A 21,810-nucleotide genomic window follows, 5' to 3' on the forward strand; every position below is an offset into this window, starting at 1 on the left:
GCCTGCCCGCCTCCACCTTCGGCGCCAGGAGTCGAGGTCCAGTCCAGGACGTACCCCTTGGCTGGCTGCCTCGCTCGCTCGGATATACCCTCCCCGTCTGAGCCCACCGAGGGATATAAGGCGTCGTAGGGCGGTCATCGACTGACACAGAAATACTCATACCACACTCCCTCTCTACGGTATATTCTATCACCAGGCAGAGTATTTAGACTGCCCCCGTATCGTGGCAAGTAAGGCGGAGTCCGGAAGACATCCACAGCTCTAGCAAGCTCCATCAAGAAATACAACGCAGCAGCAGCAGCAGCAAGCAATTGCAGCGAGTCCAAAATGGCACGAGTTGAAGGCCACGCCAAACCCCCCTTCTCACAACTCAAGCAGTTGCTCGAAGACAAGATCGCGAACGGCGAAGAACTCGGCGCCTGCATCGTGCTCAACATCGACGGCACCAACGTCGTCGACATCTGGGGCGGCCACTTCGACGAAGCCAAAACACAGCCCTGGCAATCTGACACCATCACCAACGTATGGTCGTCGACCAAAACAATCGCGACACTCGCCCTGCTCGTCGCGCACGACCGCGGTCTCTTGCATGTCGACGACCCCGTGGCGAAACACTGGCCCGAATTTGCGGAGAATGGCAAGGAGAGTGTCTTGATTCGGCACCTCATGTCCCACACGTCCGGCGTGTCGGGGTGGGAAGATCCCATCACCGCTGAAGAAGTCATGGACGTGCCCGCCGCCACGGCGCGGCTCGCGAAGCAAGCACCCTGGTGGACGCCCGGCACGGCGAGCGGCTACCACGCGGTCACCATGGGCCACTTGCTGGGTGAAGTGTTGCGGCGCGCGACGGGCAAGACGATGAAACAGTTTGTGGCCGACGAGATCAGTGGTCCCTTGGGCGCGGATTTCCAGGTCGGCGCCCTGGAGGAAGACTGGCCCCGCGTGTCGCCCGTGCTGCCGCCGCCGCCGTTCCCCTGGGACTTTAGCAAGATGGACCCGAACAGCCCGCTGGTCAAGACGTTCGGCAACCCGCCCTTGGACGCGCGACAGGCGCTCCTCCCGGAATGGCGCCGCGCCGATATGGCGGCCGTGAACGGGCACGCGAATGCTCGGGGGCTGAACCGCATCTTGTCCGCGATCCCCAACGGCGGGACCGTCGACGGCGTCAAGTTGCTCTCGCAAGAGACCGTCGACCTGATCTTCCGCGAACAGAGCGACGGGCCGGATCTCGTCATCGGTCTGCCCATGAGGTTTGGCATCGGGTATGGCCTCGGTGGGGGCGGGACCGCGCAGTCCGTGCCCTGGCTGCCCACCGAAAAGATGTGTTTCTGGGGAGGCTGGGGCGGGAGCCTGGAGGTCATGGACCTGCATCGGAAAGTCACTTTCACCTATGTCATGAACAAGATGGGCGAGGGCATTCTGGGGAACAGTCGCTCGCAGGAGTACGTGCAGTTGGTGTGGAAGATCTTGGATGAGCAGCAGCAGGGGAGCGAGAAGCTGTGAGAGGCGCAGAAAAGGGGGGATATCGGACTGTACTGTAGTCCTGTAGCACTGTAGGACAGTTGCTCGCTGCACGCACAAAATCAGCCCTCATTCACATCCAGACATGCTACATGGTGCTCCGAGGGACTACTCCAAGTATTATATCTTCGCTTCGTTCGTGGCCAGACAGAGCCAGGACATCTCATATTCATTGGTCACCCGTCTCGTCAGCCAGCCACGCCGGACTCTACCATCAAATCTGTTCATCCACACATGCACAAGAATCCGATCAAGCAAGTAATCGAGTGATAGAGCAGGGTGGCCGCCACATCATTTATCCGTCCCTACAAACCACGGGACAAGGATGCGGTGATCAGCATTGTTGGAGTCTTAGACGAGGGGAAGAGCGGCGACCTGGGCAGGGATGATTTGGGAATTGGAACCTAAGGAGCCATTGTGGCTTTGTCGGGCTTCCGCGGTGTAAATATGGGTTTCGTACCGCTCCCGAGGGTTACGGGTTTGGCAACGGCTCTTGCTCGGAGCCTCTTAGGTACGATGGGATGCGAGAGCATGCGATCGGGTAGAACAACCCAGGCTCCGGACGCTACATGCTCATTCAATTTCCATCGTTGCGTCAGGAACATCGAGGCGCGCCCGTTCCATCCCATGCTCGTGGTGGTTCCACGTATTCCTTCGTTATTCCGTCGATGGCTCAAAGATGTCGAGATATTGGAGACCTCGTTCTGTCCGCTGGGACACCCTCCACTATATAGGAGCCTCCCCTAGATGATGTCGATGACACCATGACGCCAGTGGAGATGCATCGTATCCGAATGGCCATGACCTTTCGAACACATCTCTTTCCCCGTCTCAGCGCCAGGTCGACCACAAGTCAATCTTTCTCCTTGTCTCACTTCACCTCATCTCAACCCACAGCCTGCCGCGATTGCCCCTTGAACAGGACCCCGTGCCCCAGCCCAGCTTGCTCATTGATGCGCCGGGAACAAAAGCGACTTGCGGGTAGTGCCTCACTCAGGTGTGGAAGAACCGATGCTGTGGTGGACAAGTACTCGGGTCAGACTCAAGATGGCGACAGTCGTCCTCTTGCTCAATAACCAGGATCCTCCGCACCAGCGACTCGTGGGCTGGCGGGATGACAACTGTTGCTGGGGCAGGAACCGGGTTGCTCGTCTTTGGCATTGCCTGATACAAGGGAGTCGACCCTGCGCGTGCAGATGTGCTGATCGAACCCCGGTCCCTATCATTTTCGCATCTTGAGAACATGCAAATGTCGAACAGTCTGCACAATTGTTCTCGTTCCCTTCCCCCTCCAAATGAACAGGCTGGAGTTTTGAAGCCCATAGGTCACCTCCATCCGTCTGGGATTGAGCGCATTAGAATCTCTCCAGCACATCTCTTTCAGTATGCCCCTGTATAGCCTCTGCATCGCCTTCTGATCGTTGTCGTCCTAACATGGACAGAGACTCGTCCCTGGCCTAGGTTGCGGATCTTCGGGTTCTGGCGGACATTCCCGATGTGTAGATGGTCGGTTTTGTCGTGGTGAGCCAAGTCATCCTAACTCGCACGAGCAACTCCACCTTGGCGTATCCATCTTCGAGGGGAGTGCGATGGGTAGGATGGCACGTCCTTACATTGTACTCGTATAAGGATGCCCTCCAGATATGTGAGACAATTTCGAGGCAGGATCGGCGATTGCTGGCGAAGGATTGCAGAAAGCTGGTCATACCAAGCTGAGGGAAAAGCTGATCAAGTCAGATTGAAATAGAGTACCGGTCTCTCTGAGCCTGGGCCGCCTGCTCGACGGCCGTATGGTGCCATGCAATGCGATCCCCATTCTCACGCCCCGATTATACGATGAGAGTTGCCCAACTGGTACTGGATCAACATCAGGGGCTCCTTTGCTGAGAGGGTGAGCCGAGATTCACAGGTGGCGCGCATCTAACTGTGACGCAAGCTGGCATTAAACGCCTGCTCAGATGCTGCGGAAACCTGGCTCGTGGGTAATTAGTAAAGTAAATGTTCCAGACCCATCCCCACAACGGCGTTCGTGTTACGTTTCCTTGCTGATCAAGCCAAGAAAAGCACAGTGGCGGAGCCGGAGTTAAGTAATCGAAGGGTTACAGCCACTTCCCCTTTCAGCTGCGTATCAACCCGATCCCGTAGGGTCGCAAATTCTATGCGTTTGGAGGCGCGCCGCTGCTTTCCTCAGACTCTTCTCCTGCAAGGATCTTGAATAGAGAAATCCTGACATATGGTTGTCGAGGTCCTCGTAGGTGGTGTAGTTGAAATAGTGACAGATGTTCAATGCTCGCTCCATGAAGAAATGTTCTTCAGGGAGACCTGCTGACGACCAGCAGCCCGTCAACGCAGCCCAAAGGACAAATCCCGATTGTAGCTCGCAGAAAGGATCCAGACGCGAATTGGGCACCACTGGTATACAATCCTCTGTCCAACCGATGGCAGGGCACCAATACTTGAGTGCGTACTGGATGGCCCCTTTTAGTCGCCGGACGTTGCTCTTCGCTGTTTGGAAGCCGATTAGTGTGCAAGCATGCGTCATCAAGATCATCAAGCATAACCGCACAACCTCGGTGCATTTGCACATGAGATCCATGGGCCCGACGTTGTGCTCTGGGGCGATGGCGAGCAACGCGCGGAGGACTGCTCTAGCTTTCCTGCAGAGCCATTCCGCATCGAAACACACGGCCAGAGGGGAGAGCCACACCACCTTGGCGATCTCGATACAGTCGATCAAGTCTGCCACAACACGGCCGATAGCGCCAGGAAAGGCGCCGACTCTAAGAGCTTGGATAAATTGTGATCCCATTCGTATGTCGAGAGTGGCAGCGAGGTCGGCAATCGCATCGGTCAGTCCCATGGAGCCACTCGGTCCTCGAGGCACAACCAAGGCGGTGGGCTTGGGGTAGCCGTAATACTTTAGGTTGTGCGCTTCTCTTCGGAGGATTGCCATTCTTTCAGGCAGCATTGGTCCGGGATCAAAGGTACTGGGTAGAACAGGCCGTCTGGCTGTTGACAAGGCCAGTTGATTGTCGACGTGAGCAGCTGTCTCCGAGATCCAGCGATCGAGATGCTCATTGGTGTCAAGCAAATGTAGCAGCTTACCAACGATGGTCAAGTGTTTCCTCACATCCTCGTACCGGCCATATTGCATCTCATTGACACAGAGAAAGAGGATATCTAAGATGGTCTGCTTGTCCACATCACCTGAGCGGGAACAGCGGATTAGCTCCGTTCGCAGGTACTTCGCGGCTTGGGTTCGGACGGCCTCCGGATCATCCCCTGTCGGCGAGACGACAAAAACGTGCTTCATCCGAGCTAGCATTGCCGCCATCAGGGAGTACAGATGATGTTCCTTGTAGACGGCCCGCTGTACGACCGTCCTGATCGGAAACTGGGTGATGGTAGATCTCACATGCGACGGCAGAAACGCGAGCTTGTAATTGTTGCCCGCGTAGGGGTAGATCCGGAGCGTGTACTGCAACACCGTGTGTATTTTGGGGGTAATTCGCACTGGAGTGCTGCCGAAAGGATCAATGCAGTCATAAGCAGTGAAGTTTGCCCGATAGACAGGTGACGACAATTCCAGGACTCCATCCTCGTCTTCCTGTGGACGTTGGTCAGGGTCCGAATCCGCATAGCCAAAGCCGGCCAGATCTCGCACAGAAAGCGGTCTGCGTGGCAAAGTCTGGACCTCCAATGGCATTTCAGCAACTGAGTCGACGACAGGCGAGAAGATTTGACGTGCCGGTGTTGGAGCCTGCGGAGGTGATGTAGCCGTTGACTCCTCGTTCGGCGATGACACCGGCGAGGACTCATCGCTACCAGAGCTAGACACGTGTCAGTCTGGCCTGGTTGAGTGGCAACGGGGTCGAACGTTTTCCCGGCTTGAGGCGAACACGGTCGAGTTGACTTACCCTGACCCGTTTTCTTTCCTATTCCATCCATCCAAAGCTATGCGACGTGCTGAGGACGAATTAGTTCGTGCCGAAGTCACCTTTTGGGCCTCGAGCTTGCGAGTCCGGAAGTGTTGCGCGTGGCGGTTGATCTGCTTAGCGACCGCGCCATCGCTTTTCGACAGAGATTTTGACTTGGAGGTCTTGTTTACGAAGAGGAAGACTTGCCCGTCTGCAGGGGTAGGCCGATCGCGAGGCTTCTTCATTGTTCAGCCAAATATAAATTGCACATGTCAGGCAAAGAGAGAAAGGTGTAACAGCAGACCGCGCGGTTCTCAGGCGTAAAAGCAGAAAAAGGTGACGGGTCTAGAAGGCGAATTGGTACAATTGCGACTTCGACAAACCCAAAATTTGTGGTCGCGCTGGAAGGTGATATTTGCTGACGACTCAAGTTGCGGTAGTACGAAATTGCGACGACGGCCGGTCAGTCCAGATTCCGGGACCAAGAATGACCAGGAAGGAGGAGAGAAGACAAGAAGGATGCCGGTGATGCGAAGAAATGCGTAGAACTTGCTGACCGGCAAGAAAGTTGCGGCAGGCAAGAGGGTGAAGCGAATGATACGGACGTGAGCCGACTGGACCTAGGCATACGAATGCGAGGAGACCTTCAAAGTGAAGTGGTGAAGAGGTGAACATCACGTCAGTTGGAATCGAGGAGAAAAGTCAAAGTTGCGTTGCTTTGCCACAAAACGGCTCTACCAGTGAACCAGGCGCCGCGGCCACGGAGCAGGCGCACGAGGCGAGGCAGCTAACGGGCTGCTAAGGAACAATTCGGAAGGACTAGGTGACAGCTCTTTAGGCTTCGCGCGCCTGTTTCAGCTTATTTGGGCCATTGCCCTAGCTTTGCCAGGCTCTTTGGGGTAGCGGTACTCGTAGTCATGCTCGTCGCAACCTTGCAAGTCGCGGCTACGTCGCGCTGTTCTTAAATCCGAGGTACTTGATACCTACTCCACATCTCGTACGTACACAACTCAAATACTTCGATTAGACCTGGATACTGCCCAGCACTGCATGTTCGATGACCAATTGCATAGAGGCAAAGCTGTGGAGTGGAACGCGGAGGGAGGTAAGAAATACTCCGTAAGAATTGGAGCTTTTCGCTTGGTCAGTGGTCACTCGTCGCTAGTCACTGGTCGATGGTCAGTCATGTCAGACGGGAAGGAATCAATTCTCTCTCGTACGAAGCGAGGAACGTGACCACCACCGACTACCCAGTCCGTCTAAGTCAAGAGTCAAACTGTTCTCTTGGTCTGGGCATTGCGGTTCCCTGTCCTTGCTACCGCTGACTACTGTGGTACGCAGTACTGTACAGGCGTCTCCCCTCGACCGCGTGTTGGCTCCACAACGGTGCTGGCCACCGGTTTGCTGGTGCTCATGTTGTCTTGCCCTGGCTCGCTGGGCGATGACTAATGGTGGAAGCTGTCTCGTTTCGGCTGGTGGTTGCCCACAATCCACCGCTCTCAGACGGCAGATGCCATCTGGAAAGGGCCTGCGTTGCGGATCCTAGACCTTGGGTTCAGTTGTTAGTGGAAGACGGCAAGACGGCATCTGTGACACATATCGAAATCTGAATAAGCGATTAGCACCCAGGGGGATCATCTTGGTCTCCCATGCCCAGAGTATTGTGGGCACTGCGCTTAGCAGAGACTGCTCTGAGAAGCAGCCAGGGTTGATCAAGTAAGGTGTACCTCGTACTCGTAGAGGCTACGTCCAACAGCCTGCATGATTTAACACAGTCTATCTGACGGTGGATTCATGTACGCACCGGAGTTCTCGGAATGGAAGCGCAGGGAACAACCTTAAGCGATGGCGCGCAGCGTCGATCAAACAGGATAGCCCCCCGACGCCCCAAACCCCAGGCTCCACCGAGACGTGCCACCCCCCTTCTTCCAGGTGGCACAGCACCGCCTCCGACGGACCCCCGAGGGGCATCTGGGGCGTCTGCGGACTGAGGAAGTCTGTTCATGCAGTCCAGCCCGGGAGATGAGCAGCGAGTCAGACAGGGAGAAAGTGATCGTGCAAACTAATTAGGATCACCATTGGTACATACTGGTAGGAACAGTGCGCGGCTCGTACGAGTAGTAGGGGATTGCCTGTACTCCCGACCTCTTACTACCCAGGCATGTGCATACTACGTTGTACCCGTGCTACCTCGGATGCACCTGTCGATCGCTATGCAATGCCACAACCAGGCATCAGCGAGCACCCTTCGAGCCTGTGAAATGAGAGGCGTTGATCTTCTACGAGGTAGAAGGTCTCAACAGTTTGGAACCCACCAAGCTCGATCTGGCTGGTGATAAAGTCCACTACGATCTCCACCCAAAGTCAGGGCAAGAAATCTACAAGCATTCTTGCCATACAACGAGGGGTGCTAGAGTGTGAGCATCGTTCACTTTATCCGCTAAACAACCCCAGGTTGCTTTCTGGGTCCCAGACTAGACCATGCACTGTGGATGACTGTACAGGGCACCGAACGCAACGAAGCAGACTACCGGTGGTAGGTGCCGGACTAGCTGCGAGAAAGAAAGCTGCGATACTCCGTATTCATAAAATGTATGTCTGCACCTGTAATAATGGTACATTCTTCCAGTACTGTGTATCTCTGCTCCTCCGCGGCTGGCCAACCTGACCGATAGCGCTGTGTGAAGCATTGGCCAACGGTATTGATTCGTTGATGCTCCCAGCTTATTGGACAAAGCTGTGACGATGATGACTTCGAACCACCATTTGTCTGGCAAAGTGGCTAACCTCTCCTTCAGGACGAATGAGCCTCGGATTCGCCCTGAACGCTCGCAGGTTTGTAAACCCATTCCAGCACAGAATGGCATCTAGGATCATGCGTTGCCCTGAGTTGTCCTTGCTTGAAGCTTGCAAAGACCAGATCCGGCTCCACAGACTCGAACAAGTCTTTGAACTCGCTGAGTTCCCGTACCTTCCCCTTCATCAATGTGTACATGACATTGTCAAGTCTGCGGGTGGCCAGCTCCGCATAACTTGGCGCGGTACCGATCGGAGGCATCACGTACTCAACGCACACGACTCGAGCCCCGGGTCGGAGAGCAGGACGCAGCGCCTGAAGAATGCGACGAGCCCCAGCATCAGACCAGTTGTGGAAGACCATGCGGAAGAGATATACGTCTGCCACCACCGGCTGCGTCTCGAGAAACGAATGTGCTTGGAAGCTAATTGAGTCATGCGGGAAGCTGGAATCTTGTGCAGTAGCTTTGATGGCCGAGTCGACGACTTTCGGAAGATCCTGCACGATACACTTGATGGTAGGCTCCTTGCGGACGATCGCTGCAGCGACAGAGCCAAAGGAACCCCCACACTGAGAAAGTTTAGTCGGTGACATGCAGAAGGTTTTGGCGCGGGTGCTTCGACTTACATCGACTATGGTCTTCTCCTTCAACCTGCTCCAGTCGTAGCATGCCTGAATAGCCGAGTCACCGTACTGCGCAGCTTGAGCCCGCATGTGGGCAGCAAAGCTTCGACCCTCGGCTGGATGCGTTTCCAGGTACAAGTAAAGCGGCTGTTGACGCGCCAGGCTGAACCCACAGACTTCCTGCTTCTCGTCCATTGGATCTTGGGTACACACCTCGCCAAGCTTGAATGATGAGGACGGCAGATGATCGAGCATGACTTCCATCCCAGTAGCTGCCAAAGGATCGAGTTGCCAAATAAGTGAGTTATCGCTATGTTTAACCAGACCGTCTTCTGTTTCGGCGAGGAAGTTTGAGCACACGGCTGCAATTCGGATCAGGTGTTTGAGGCGGTCCTCGGAGACGCCAACTTTCTTCGAGAGGTCTGCATAGGAAATCGAGCCATACAAAGGGACGTGTCGCGGGACTTGCAGTTGACAGAGAGCCTGGATTACGCCAGCTTCTGCCGTCTACTTTCCTGTCAACGACAATACTAGATCATGTGCGAGAGCTCGTGATGACTCACCCTGTAGTAGAAGCTCTGCATGGTATCCTTCGGGCCCAGAACGAGTTGCTCGAGGGTACGTAGGGCAGCGAGGAGCTGATTCCTTGCTTCCTCGCCCTGCGGATCCAATGGGGGAATGGTGGTTCGGCGGCTGTCGCACGAGGAGAGAGCGTGGTCCTTGCCTTCATGCCATGACCGGCTCAAGGTTTGTGCTTGAGTGCTCACCGCTTGAGCAAGAACTTCGAGTTGACACATGATCAAGGCTAACGGCTCCGTATAACGGTAAACTTGGCCTGTGCTAACGGGAGCTAATATCCAGGTGTCGAAGTGGGCTGAAAGAAGGCTCAACTCAAAGCTGCGGAAAGGTGTTCTCGAGCTGCGCTTGCCTTATGAGCTCCAGGTTGTAGTGATTGAAAACGAGGAAGGCGTGCTCTCGGGAATCGTCCTCAAGACATACACAGTACGCTGTTATCAGGGTGGCGCATTGGCCGGATGTTCTGTCGAGCTCGTATGGCATCTTGGTTCCACACCTCCTCCAACGAGGTCGCTTGTTTGCTCGCGACATCAAATCCGCAACAAGACCTGTGGCTTTACAAGTGAGGAGACTGTACGTTTCCGATGCTACGGGGAGAGACATACAAGCCGTGGCACGATGGAAGGCACAGACGTTGACTTGGCTGCAGCTCGGATAATGTTTCATCGAAGTCACATTGGCTGCAGCAGAAAGTAATGAATCATATGTCCGACGTTCTCTGCTATAAGGATAGGTTTCCTGGGAGGGTCATCAGGGGTGTTTGTCCGTAGAGGCCTGGGCAACGTGCTGACAGATGCATCATTATCGCACGTGGAAGAAGATGGCATGCATTCTAACACGGTATGATGGTGAATCTGAACTCACCAGTTTTCGCTTAGACGCCCTAGACGGGAAATTCGGGGATCCCTGCCCTCTCCTTCGGCGCTTTCGTGATGGCGAAGCAGTCTTGATGATGCATCGACATCAGACAGAAATACATGGTGAAGTTCTTACGATAATTGTCCGAATTCACCCTTGCACACGTAATGCAACCGGACGGATCTGCATGAAGCAAGCATCCAGTCACTGAGGCTACTAAAGAAGACTGATTGGGAGGCACCTCGACGGCTCACTTCAGTTAGATCTGTGCGCCTGCTTGTTCCCCAACGCATCACTCTTTCTCCAGCTGGGTATATGAGCCCAATGGCTCAAGGCAATCGCCTGATCAAGGATTAGCCACCTCCGATGCGCATCTGAAGGGATCGATTTTTGGGCATCTTCAGCAAGTTCAGGGGATTTGAGCAGCACCGAGTCCTACGCAGACTAGGAGGACAGGGTGTCTGTATTGATTGGTGACCAAGCACAAATACAAATCAGCAAAAGGCTCCAAAACCTCCTCGCGGCTCGCAGGTGTCCTTGTACTTCGGATCCACCACAATCCATCGCGTCTCCCCATCGTACCTTCGTCTGCTCACTGGTATGCTTGGACCTTCATTGGTAAAAGGAGGTAGGAAAACGCCAGGTGTAACAAATAAGAGGTTGCATCCGGTCAATACATCCATCGTGGCTCTCGGCGGCGTCGTGTCACATGTAGCTTCCGTTTCGCTCTGACGGGGTTGCGCCGTTAAATATCACCGAATGTGTTTTCGCCCGAGTATCTGTTTACGTATCAGTATGGAGTCACGACTTGTTCACCTCGGTGCCAACATACGTGATGTACAGGAAACCATCCTCATCCTTGTGTTCCTCGTAGATACTGCTCATCAAGGCGGCGGTCGGAGGGAGGACCTCGTCGACGAAGATGAAGATGGCCTTTTCGGGGCTGAGCTTGATGCGCTTGCGAATGACATAGACGAATTGGCCGACGGTCAAATCTGCAGGGACGAGGTACTTCTTCTTGTCGATAGTAGCGATGTCCGATTTCTCGACCTTTTCGCAGATGACCTATGCATTCCAGTCAGTCGGACCCCTAGAGAGACTGAGACCTAAGGGGAATCACGTACTGGAATGCGATCGGCATACTTCTGGCGAATGCGTTCGGCTTCTGCCTTGCGCTTCTCGAAAGGGTGCTCGTCCTTGAACTTGGAACGCATGATGACGGATGTAGTTGATATATGAGGGTACGAGTCGAAGTTCAGATAGGAGGTTCGGCGCTTGGGTTTTGAGATGGGGCTTTGAGGGTTGGTGGTTGATAATAAATGATGGCAAGTTGGTTGATCGGTGAATGAGGTCCAAAGTCCACGTCGAGATGCAGCAGGCAGAACTCGAGTGGGTGGCAGTGGCCGGTGCTACTAGTTAGGTAGGCCACAGCAGCACCGAAATGGGAGTTACAGGCCCGCACAGACTGATAAATTGCCCCGCGCAACCCGCGTCACCAGGCACTCAACTTTCACTCACTGTCGAGTCACTTGTCGCTTGAATCACGGGACAGTATGAGCTGACTACTTTTGCCACGAGGCTTGATCTTAAATAAGATGAATGAGTCACGTCATTCATTCCGAGAGCAGCAGAAGGAGGTCCTGGTGCCGAGGTGCTGCTCTCTTTGTTGCGTTGCTTTGTTGACTCACCAGGGATATGGCCTAGTAAATGCAAGTGACATTTGAATCCCACGATCAATTCATACGCGGTTCTCCATAAACATGATACCAGAATGTAGATATGGTCACGTGCAAGCTGTGTCTGAATCTATCTCACCTCACACCTTGTGATATGGGTTGTTGACACATTGACTTTCAGCGTGGGAGCTCAGCCGCGTTGGAGCCTCAATTGTCTATTGCCAGTTGTGCTGGATTGCTGGCTGTTCGGCCACACCGGCGGCAACGACAGATGGGCGAGCCTCGTCATCTGATAATTAGTGGAGAAATACGATCGAGCTCCAACTCCCAGAAAAAAACGAATAGCCGCAGCAATGTCTTTCCATACACCTCTGCCGCCAGTGGGCTGACAGTGGAGATGAGTAGTTGACCTTCTCTCGAATGAGGCGCGTGTACGATCAAAAGCTCTACCGTTCGGTGTTGTATGTGAATTTTTGAGCGTCTCGAGCTGCACCTCCCTTCCGTACCTACCTCTTCCTCGGGTCCCCATACGAATCAATCATGTCTACATCAAGGTCGGCGTGGAGCGTCTTCCGAGCGTCGCATAGCTCAGTCTCTAGATCGCTGCCTAGCAAAAGAGTCTGTCCGTCCTGCCTACGCTCCTGCTATTCGACTGGTGTGTTGCGAACTGTGCGAAGTCGCTTGCAAGTCGACAAACAGAAGCATGGATGGCTTTACCTCCAGCTCTCCCTGGGGAGTGTGTTTGTCGGAACGCTCATCTATAACATGACTTCTGGGAAAACCATCACCAATGACTCGCCGCCTATCCAGCCTATCTCACTGGCACAAGTTGATGAATACACCAAGAGCAAGGAGAAAATAACACGCAAATCTCCCATGCGATTGCGAATGGAGGCTTTGATAAAAGAACACCAGAACCGGATCGTTTTTGCCCTAGAGAACATAGACGGAAAGAAATTCAGACGGGACGAATGGACGAGGCCAGCAGGAGGAAGCGGAATATCCTGTGTTCTGCAGGATGGCGATGTCTTTGAAAAAGCTGGAGTGAACATCAGTGTCGTCTACGGCGAGCTGTCCCGTCCTGCCATGGAGAAGATGAGGGCAGACCACAAGTCGTTTGTAGCGTCCGATGTCGAGAAACTGAACTTCTTTGCAGCGGGTATTTCCTTGGTGCTGCACCCTCACAATCCTATGGCCCCAACAGTCCACATGAACTATCGATATTTCGAGACGTCTGATCCTAGAGACCCGGTCAATGCGACCGGAACATCGCAACAGAATTGGTGGTTCGGGGGAGGCACGGATTTGACACCATGCTATCTATTTGAAGATGACGCACAACATTTCCACAAGACCATTAAATCCGCCTGTGACAAGCATGACAAAGACTATTATCCTAGGTTCAAGAAGTGGTGCGACAGCTACTTCAAGATACCGCACAGAAACGAAACAAGAGGAATTGGCGGTATCTTTTTCGACGACCTCGAGGCAACTTCGCGGCCCAACTCCCGCAATCCCCAGGAGAAGCTCTTTCAATTTGTCGTCAGTGGCCTCGAGTCATTCCTGCCCTCATACCTTCCCATAATCAAGAGGAGAATGAACATGCCATACCTACCGCAACAGAAAGAGTGGCAGCAGATTCGAAGAGGCAGATATGTTGAGTTCAACCTCATCAACGACCGTGGCACGAGTTTCGGGCTGCGGACTCCAGGCGCTCGAGTTGAGAGCATCCTAATGAGTTTGCCATTGACGGCACGCTGGGAATACATGCGTAAGTTACCCTGCCATTGCCAAGTCCGTTCGATAGCTTCATGGAGCTTTATCACCATTGTTCCCTCAACATGCTAATGAGGATGCGCAGATCCTGTGTGTGGCACTGGTGTCTCTCGTGAGTCCGTTGACGTAGACGATGAGCCCTACGAAGAGGAGATGAAATTGATGGAAGTCCTCAAGTACCCCAAGGAATGGGTTGAATGAGCAAACTCGTAACGTTCGAGAGGGACTCTTGCCACATACCCAGCCGGTCCCGCGCACGAACTTGGCCTGCATCCTTCAGATTCAAGTCCGATCTAAATAGCATCCTCCAATTCGTAGCTGCTTTCATCGAGCAGCCACGATGCGGCTACAACGAAGCCAGCAACTCGCCAACGCGGACCTCAACGGTGGTCAAACTCTCGCCGTACGACGCAAACTGTCGCTTCACTCCACGCCGCTCCGAGCTCTGAGGATACACGCCAGATCTAGGAGCTGTTAGGTCTCGGATCGTGTTTCATGACAATCCTAGCTATGCCCGGGCATTATATCCTCGTGGCATGGCTAACTGTTCCCACACCGCTCAATCAATCGAGATAGTGACACCGTAGAGAGAAGACAGTTACCCTCGAGTGCCGCAGGACTTGAGATCTTGTAGCTCGTATGAGGACATGAACGGCCATTGGCCGCTGCGCGCAGGCATGGGTACCATCAGTCTCGGTTGGCTCCCTGATCTTCCCAGAGTACCTTCGGCTTTCCCTCTCTCCTAGCCCGTCGACGCGGTTCGGACAAAGGACAGTTTCGGAATACCGGCTGATGTCTTCGTCCCTGACGGGCAAAGCCTCGCTTACTGTGACGATGTGGGGTGTTCCTCGCAGGCCGCGCGGTGTGATAGGTGCCCATTTATTGGCGCTGACAGAGACTCCAAGGCTTCCTTCGACTGTCGGAGTGCGGCCAGCATGCTTCATCACCTTACGCTTTCAGCTCGCAACGGACGCCGAACTTTAAAAGGGAGTCCCGGAGCTCCTGTCACCTCGACGGATCTCAGCCTCTGTCTGTTGGGGTCCAAAGAGTCCGAGAGTTGGGAAGCCTGAGGTCTGCTGAAGCCCACATAGAAGTGCTTGTCACGATTTTCATGCTGTGAGTGGCTGGTCGGTTGGCCCCTCCCTGTTCCGTATAGCGAGGACGAGCGTTGCTCGTCGGACACCCTACATGTCTGACCGCCTCAATGCTCGATATCTTGCCAACTTTCTGGCTAACGAGACCGCAACAACCCGCAATGCCTTTATCATCGAAGCGCCAAACACCTGATTTATATGGAGGTAGACTCCAGTCTGCACGGTGAGCAATACTGCCGACTTCATGCGTGACTGGGTCCCCATGGCACCGGTGCAAGGCGCAATCAAATCTACGCTGCCGCCCCAAGCCATGCGCAAAGAATAACTAGTCTTTTGAAATACGGCTGTGAGCCTAAGCCCCTTGACGCTTAAAGCGTCCTCGCTTGAAAGCTTGCATGCGCCTTCAGTCCGATTATACAGCTATTATGGGCTAGCCTGGTTATTTTGGCCCATCTGACTGCTTCACGAAAGGAGGCCGAATACTGGCCCAACGCTTGGTTGTCAGCTCTTGTCCATGTCCACCAGTATAAATCAAATGCAGTGGCCACGAGCGTCGCACAGATCTCCCCCTCCTAGTTACAGATCCCTTCGAGACAACCCCGCCCTCATTCTTCTTGACGATGAGGACAGGATTCGTGGCCGCCCTAGTGGGCGCCGCATTGGTGGGCAGCGGTCTCGCTGATCACCCAGGCCCTCTTGGCAAATGGTTGGGAGTAAGCTTGCGATTCAGACGGACACAAGGCTCCTCGCTAATATTCCCAGGGTGGTGGTTGCCCCTGGGGAGACAAAACTGCTTCTGGATCTCATCCTACGACGGATATGCCAGATACTGGTTGGTAGCTTGCGATAGGGCAGTGGAGAGGCAAGGCTGAGACCGGTGCAGGTGTGACCAGATACTACGACTTCACTGTTGCCCGCAACACCCTTGCACCTGACGGAGTGCAACAAGCAGTCATCGTGGTCAATGGGCAGTATCCCGTGAGTAGCCCCGGCAGCCTTCACGCCTGGCTGTCTTTGACAGGAGCTAACGTGGTCGCCAGGGTCCTCTCATCGAGGCAAACTGGGGTGACTGGTAGGTTCACAACAAGCAGTACGTGTAGCCGACTTGGGCTGACTCTGAACCAGGATCGAGGTGAATGTCCACAACCAGATCTATGGACCAGAAGAACCGACTTCGATCCACTGGCACGGTCTGAACCAACCCGGCACACCTTATTACGATGGCGTTGTCACTGTTTCTCAGTGCCCGATCGTTCCTGGCGGCAATCTGACCTACAGATTCCGAGCGGATGAGTACGGGACGACGTGGTGGCACGCCCATTACTCGGCGCAGTACTCTTCAGGTGTTCTCGGGCCCATCGTGGTCCATGGGCCAAACGACGCTGAATACGACATTGATCTCGGACCCATCCTGGTTACAGATTGGTTCCATGACTCGTACGAAGATATTGTCAGCCTCGTCATGGCCCCCAGTGCAAGTGGGGCGCCATTCCGACCGTTTTCAGACTCCAACCTCGTCGGGGGTGCCGCTCAATATCCTTGTGCGAATGTTACCAATGGTGCTCCTTGCTCCGTCGTCCCATACGCATCGTGGGAATTCCAGCCCGGGAAGACGCACCGCCTGCGCTTTGTTAACACGGGAGCCTCGGCGTTCGAGTCGATCTCGATCGACGGCCACACAATGACGGTCATTGCGAACGACATGGTCCCCGTCCAGCCCTATCAGACCCAGTCCATCACCATCGGCGTGGGTCAGCGGACGGACGTGCTTGTTACTGCGAATCAAGCCCCAGGCACTTACTGGCTTCGTGCATTCAACACGCCCTGCGGAGACAGCAACGGACCTGATGGACGCGGCATCATCTACTACACCGGTTCATATGCCAGCGTGACGCCGACTTCGACAGCAAGCGCCCCAGGGGCGGTCAATTCCAACTGTCAAAACGACCCCCTGACCACCACAATCCCGCAGTATGCGATCCCAGCCGCCGCAGCCGACACGACCATCACCATTACGATTGCCGGAGCGCCCGACGAGACAGGCGTCTACCATTGGACCATGAACGGCGTGTCCTACGACGGCGACCTTGCCAATCCTCTCCTCCCGCAAGCCGTGGCCGGCCAAACCAATTTCGACGCCCATTACAACGTCATCAACACGGGCGCGGTCACCACCGTGCGCATCGTCATCATCAACGTGACACCGGCCCCGCACCCGATGCACATGCACGGGCACGACTTCCAGGTCCTGGCCGAAGGCTTCGGCACGTGGGACGGCACCATCACGAACCCGCAGAACCCGCAGCGCCGAGACGTGCAGATGCTCTGGGCCGGCGCCTCGCCAAGCAACCCGTCCTACATCGTGCTGCAGTACACGCAGGACAACCCCGGCCTGTGGCCCCTGCACTGCCACATCGCATGGCATCTCTCGGCCGGCATGGTGGTCATGCTCCTCGAACACCCGGAGCAGTTGTCGTCGATCCAGATCCCCGAGACCGTCGCGCAGACCTGCTCAAGCTACTCGACCTGGTACGCGGCGAACCCGGGCGTCGAGATCGAGGATGCTCTACGGAAGCGCACGCTCGGCGAGAAAATGGTCGACTACATGAAGGGCGCGGACCACGCCGCGCACCTGGACAAGCACCGCAAGCGCGGCGTGCACGGCTACCGTGGGTACGGCCACAATGCCACGGTCGAGGATTTCCCCGCCCACGGCAAGTTCAAGGGCAATGCGACGCAGGGAGCCGGTGCGTTTGGCACGGGCAAGCCAAGTGGAAGTGAGGGCGAGGGGTGGTCGCCGAAGACGCATTCCGGTAGTGGCGGCGCAAAGGCTGCAAAGTCGACGACCAACAGTAAGTGGCAGACGCACTCGCGCCCGAGCAGCGTGCAGAGTAACCTTGCGAAGAGCTCGACTACGGGCAAGACGGAGCGGAAGAGGGACGAGGTGTAGGCGAAGTGGTGTGCGTGGTGCGTGGTGCGCGGTGGACGGTACATACATGTAAAGTGCCAGCATTTCTGGCGGTCATGTCATATCACTCGAGGAAACGGTTTGCAATAACGATATTGATGACAAGCCGTGCGTGTATTTATGCAGGTTTTTGCAGGCGTTGATATCGATGTCGATGTCGACGTTGATGCTGACATTGATGTTGATGTCGATGCCCATGGCGATGCCGAGTACGTCGCTCTTGTTGTGATGGGAGTGCGCGAGACCGGACGGTCTCCTACTTGACAGCCGTCTGTATTTCATTTGCCCCTCATTTACTTAGTTGAGCTGCTTCCCATTGCACCTCGCTTGTGGAGATTGATGGCGGTCTTCAGCTTCAGCCTCAACCCAGCTCAGCTCGACTCAGCTCAACTCGGTACTTTGAAAGACAACGAGGACAGCTCGGCTACCGACAATCTAGTGGTTCTGGTCGCCGTCTCAACGACAGACACACCCGCTTCCAACATATCTTATCTCTCACTAGTAGCACCTTGACCTCCGTTCCTGCCCTGCCCATCACCCCTCGCGTCGAAATACCTGCTTCTCAACGCCTGGCCAATCCCACTCGTCACTCGCCCTCCAAACCCGCCTAGATTCGTCATTGTAGTGTTGCCCATCCCGCTGAGTAATGCTTCTTCCAGAGCCGATTGCGTCACGCTTGTGTCGTCGAGGTCCGAGAACGAGGAGCCCATGCTAGGAGACGCGCTGTCGGAACTGGGACCGCGGCGAGGCGAGGCCGTGGCGGAAGGTTGGTTGGAGTTGTTTAGAAGCGCGCGGTGAGAAGGCGAGAGGGGTGTGCCGAGTCGGGGAACTGCGGCTTGCGATTGCTGTGGGAGATGAGAAGCGAGAGGCTGGACATCACCTCTGCTAGTAGTCGCTGGGCCAGTGGCCTGAGTAGGCGAGGAGAGCGATGAGGTTGAAGAGGTTACATCGCGAGCTTGGACCGGTGTTGGTGGCTCGACGACGGTTGGTGAAGAGACGACGCGCTCAGACGTGGTTCGACGCTGCATGGTCGGCCGCAAGGCCCCTCGAAGAGTGGCGCTTGGGTCTTGCTGCTGAGAGGAGGATGATGGGCGAGGTTTGCTTTCAGTGGGAGGATTCGCAAAGGGGAGGAAGGATGGCTCGTCGTCTTCGTCGTCTTCGTCTTCGTCTTCACCGACTGGCGACCGGTGTATAGGGGCCCTATCATCCGGGCTGGTTGCGGGTCCTCGCTGAGCCTGCATGGCATTACCACGATATGAGAGGGCTCGGCGATGCAGAGAAGATGGATTCGGCCGGCGGGCTGTGATGCGAGACTGTGTCATTTCCTCTTCAGAGTCCGACGATTCCGGCTGCGGGTTACGTGTTTGGGCTGGCGATCGAGCAAGTTGGTGTTGGATGCTGCCTCTCCTAGAATGCGAAGCAGGAGCTGGTGCGTCGACGTCTCGGGATGACTGTCTCGATAGCGGCCTCGAAGTCCCAGAGACGTTTCGGGCCTGCTGAGCCACACCAGCTGCAGCGGCAGTGGGAGCAGTACGGAGCGGGAGAGGCGTCCTGCTCTTAACAGGTGTCTCCGGCGTACTGTCTCCTCCACCCGTGACTGGGCTTCCAACTTGCTGCGTTGACAGACGAGAAGGCACCCGTGACCCGCCGCTTCCAGCTCTCCTCATCGCATGGTCTCCCACCATGCTGCCGGAGAGCGATCCAGGCGTAGGAGAGGGCGTGGCGGAATTCCTATTTCCGACTCGTCGCATCTGAGCTCGCACCTGGGACAATTGTCGCTCGTAAAGCCATGCGGCCTTCTGAAGGAGGAAAGGCTGAGTCACTTCGAATCTCTCAGCGAGGGCCCTCCAGTCGATCTGGTTGTTGGTTTGACGTGACAAAATGTCCCATAGTGCACGCTCTTTTGCAGCCGACCAGTTTACAGGAGGCGGGTCGACGAAATCGCCGCGATTGAATGGCAGGCGGACGAAGACGGTGAAGTGGTTCTCGACCTCGGGCGGAGTCATGGCGGTCGTGTAGCTGGCCGAGGATAGGTCGCTTTCGGTAAGCGGTCCTCCTGGCTATCAGAGAGATTAGCAGTTGCGCAACTAAGGAGCGTGCTGGATGACGATGAAGGACGATGAAGGACAATGTCTGGGATGCGAAATCATGAAAGGACGTTGTCGACACCAGACAGTGGCACCATATTGATGTGTGGCTGGAATATGTGGCGCGATTGCGTCATTGCGCCACACTTGGTCCGAGGGTTAAGGGGAATAACTCACCTCTCTTTGCTCCTCTCCCTCCTCCTCCCGCGCCATCTGAGATACCACCAACGACTCTTCTGAGAACGCCAACAGTTCCACGTGGTGATCTTGTATGAAGCAGTCGCCCGAGCTGCTTGAGGACTCATCGATGGACTCATACCACCACGCAGGCTTCGCTACAATATGTGGTTGACCCCAGACATGGCAACCCTCACATTGTGGCTCCTCCTGAGTCTCGGTTCCTGGCATTTTTGCTGAGACGTGATGGCGTCGTCCGTCCTTGTGACCGTACTGGATATCGTTGATTGTTGCCTGCAAACTTCAGATCGTTGTCAGTGTCCTGTCCACTACAACAATGGCTCCTATGGTGCCACAGACCTTGGGTTTTTGAAGCAGTGTCCGCTTCTACAGGCAATGTCTATGGTTGGCGCAAGGGTGTTAGGATCTGGTTGAAGATGAAGGAGGGATGAAGGATGCCCTAAATGCGCAAAGACCTCACTGCCAGCGCTGCGACGGGATTGGTCGATGGCGTCGACGACGACTAAGCGATGATGTCGCTGGTTACAGATCTGTCTTTCTCGACGCTGGAATCACAAGAAATTGTTCCTGAAGACTCTGCTCTTGTTCAGAAGCTTCTTACACAACTGATCCTCATCACGATCTTACGACAAGAGACGTAGGTCTTCTACTCCGACTTCGCACAGTGGACAGGGGTAATTGTCCTCGCCAGCGACCAGTGCCTCGTTCTGCATGCAAATTCGTCCAGGGACCAACCTCGCCATCAGTCAGAATGAGGCAGATCACATTACCAGACGGAAAGCGGTCGCGTTTGGGCTACCCGTCTAGGACACTGCTCTCAAGTTCGTACCGTACCCTCTTGGTATCCACAACCAAGGAAGGCCAACCAAGAGCCGACACGACTCTGCAGAACATTATCTTCGCCTTCAACTCCTCTACAGTCTGCCGAGCAACCCTCAAGGACAAACTCAGACATATCATCATCAGGGGCGCTTTCAAAGCCTGGAAACCTTCTGCCTCAGACACACCGGCTTCTGTCGGTCTACACGACCTGTTTTATCAAGACATCACCGCAGCAGTGCTCGACGCACTGTCGCAGCAATTCTTCAGCTCTTTCAGTTCTTTTGAGACAGTCACGCCACGACCACCGACCCTTGCCAAACTCTACCGTCAATACGACACTGTCACAATCGATTGGTACGACGTAGTTTTAGACGCTTGAGGCCTCCGCCTGAAACGACAACAACATGTGTTTCAAGTACAAGTGTGACGCCTGCAAGCGCGGAAAGTACGACTACTGCAGAGAATACCTGGAAAACTACGGGGGAGGACGCCGCTGGTGCAACGTCGAGCAAGAGCAGCCTTGGGGTCACAAGCTCAAGCGCTGCCATACGTGTGTTACAATCGTCGGCGTGATCAAGGAGCTGAACGCGCTGGTTTTCCGCGAGCCATGGCTCGTCACGGAAGGCGTGGCTGGGGCGCCACAGAAAGAGGCGTGGGAGATGGAGGGGGAGGATGTGGCGGGTATTGAGGAGGAGGAGGACGCGGTGTCCGACCCCCTTGACGGGCTGACAGCAGAGGAGAGAGGCAAGCTTCGTCATGCGGCCATGGAGGCTGTCATGCGTCGCTGGAGCTTGATGGCGGCGGAGCAAGCCGCGGAGACAGAGGCCAAGTAGGGCGATTGAAGAGATGGTCTACCCTGTACAAGAATGGCTGGATGGCGACACTGTCTGCGTGCT

General features: G+C 55.2%; 8 protein-coding genes across 8 annotated transcripts; 4 read left to right on the plus strand and 4 right to left on the minus strand.

The window, feature by feature from the left end:
- Window positions 1-327: 327 nt before the first annotated feature.
- A1O7_00863 (beta-lactamase) lies at window positions 328-1,503 on the plus strand (the record flags this gene model as incomplete). Its single annotated transcript, XM_007754904.1, has 1 exon — window positions 328-1,503. One exon carries the CDS (start codon window positions 328-330, stop codon window positions 1,501-1,503), a length of 1,176 nt encoding a protein of 391 aa, XP_007753094.1.
- Window positions 1,504-3,649: 2,146 nt separating this feature from the next.
- Window positions 3,650-5,683, minus strand: A1O7_00864 (uncharacterized protein; the record flags this gene model as incomplete). The annotated part of the gene is made up of 2 exons (XM_007754905.1): window positions 3,650-5,351; window positions 5,439-5,683. 2 exons carry the CDS (start codon window positions 5,681-5,683, stop codon window positions 3,650-3,652), a joined length of 1,947 nt encoding a protein of 648 aa, XP_007753095.1.
- Window positions 5,684-8,232: 2,549 nt separating this feature from the next.
- On the minus strand, window positions 8,233-9,656 carry A1O7_00865 (uncharacterized protein; the record flags this gene model as incomplete). Its single annotated transcript, XM_007754906.1, has 3 exons — window positions 8,233-8,805; window positions 8,863-9,366; window positions 9,423-9,656. 3 exons carry the CDS (start codon window positions 9,654-9,656, stop codon window positions 8,233-8,235), a joined length of 1,311 nt encoding a protein of 436 aa, XP_007753096.1.
- Window positions 9,657-11,094: 1,438 nt separating this feature from the next.
- Window positions 11,095-11,507, minus strand: A1O7_00866 (autophagy-like protein 8; the record flags this gene model as incomplete). Its single annotated transcript, XM_007754907.1, has 2 exons — window positions 11,095-11,358; window positions 11,418-11,507. The coding sequence occupies 2 exons, from the start codon at window positions 11,505-11,507 to the stop codon at window positions 11,095-11,097; spliced, it is 354 nt and encodes a 117-aa protein (XP_007753097.1).
- A 1,227-nt stretch (window positions 11,508-12,734) lies between these two features.
- Window positions 12,735-13,946, plus strand: A1O7_00867 (coproporphyrinogen III oxidase, aerobic; the record flags this gene model as incomplete). The annotated part of the gene is made up of 2 exons (XM_007754908.1): window positions 12,735-13,740; window positions 13,831-13,946. 2 exons carry the CDS (start codon window positions 12,735-12,737, stop codon window positions 13,944-13,946), a joined length of 1,122 nt encoding a protein of 373 aa, XP_007753098.1.
- A 1,513-nt stretch (window positions 13,947-15,459) lies between these two features.
- A1O7_00868 (uncharacterized protein) lies at window positions 15,460-17,789 on the plus strand (the record flags this gene model as incomplete). Its single annotated transcript, XM_007754909.1, has 5 exons — window positions 15,460-15,552; window positions 15,602-15,671; window positions 15,723-15,817; window positions 15,880-15,911; window positions 15,965-17,789. 5 exons carry the CDS (start codon window positions 15,460-15,462, stop codon window positions 17,787-17,789), a joined length of 2,115 nt encoding a protein of 704 aa, XP_007753099.1.
- Window positions 17,790-18,295: 506 nt separating this feature from the next.
- A1O7_00869 (uncharacterized protein) lies at window positions 18,296-19,813 on the minus strand (the record flags this gene model as incomplete). Its single annotated transcript, XM_007754910.1, has 1 exon — window positions 18,296-19,813. One exon carries the CDS (start codon window positions 19,811-19,813, stop codon window positions 18,296-18,298), a length of 1,518 nt encoding a protein of 505 aa, XP_007753100.1.
- A 1,030-nt stretch (window positions 19,814-20,843) lies between these two features.
- A1O7_00870 (uncharacterized protein) lies at window positions 20,844-21,747 on the plus strand (the record flags this gene model as incomplete). The annotated part of the gene is made up of 2 exons (XM_007754911.1): window positions 20,844-21,275; window positions 21,331-21,747. The coding sequence occupies 2 exons, from the start codon at window positions 20,844-20,846 to the stop codon at window positions 21,745-21,747; spliced, it is 849 nt and encodes a 282-aa protein (XP_007753101.1).
- Window positions 21,748-21,810: the final 63 nt, after the last annotated feature.

Source organism: Cladophialophora yegresii (genome assembly GCF_000585515.1).
Source record: "Cladophialophora yegresii CBS 114405 chromosome Unknown aczIN-supercont1.1, whole genome shotgun sequence".
In the NCBI taxonomy this organism is placed as follows: Eukaryota; Fungi; Ascomycota; class Eurotiomycetes; order Chaetothyriales; family Herpotrichiellaceae; genus Cladophialophora; species Cladophialophora yegresii.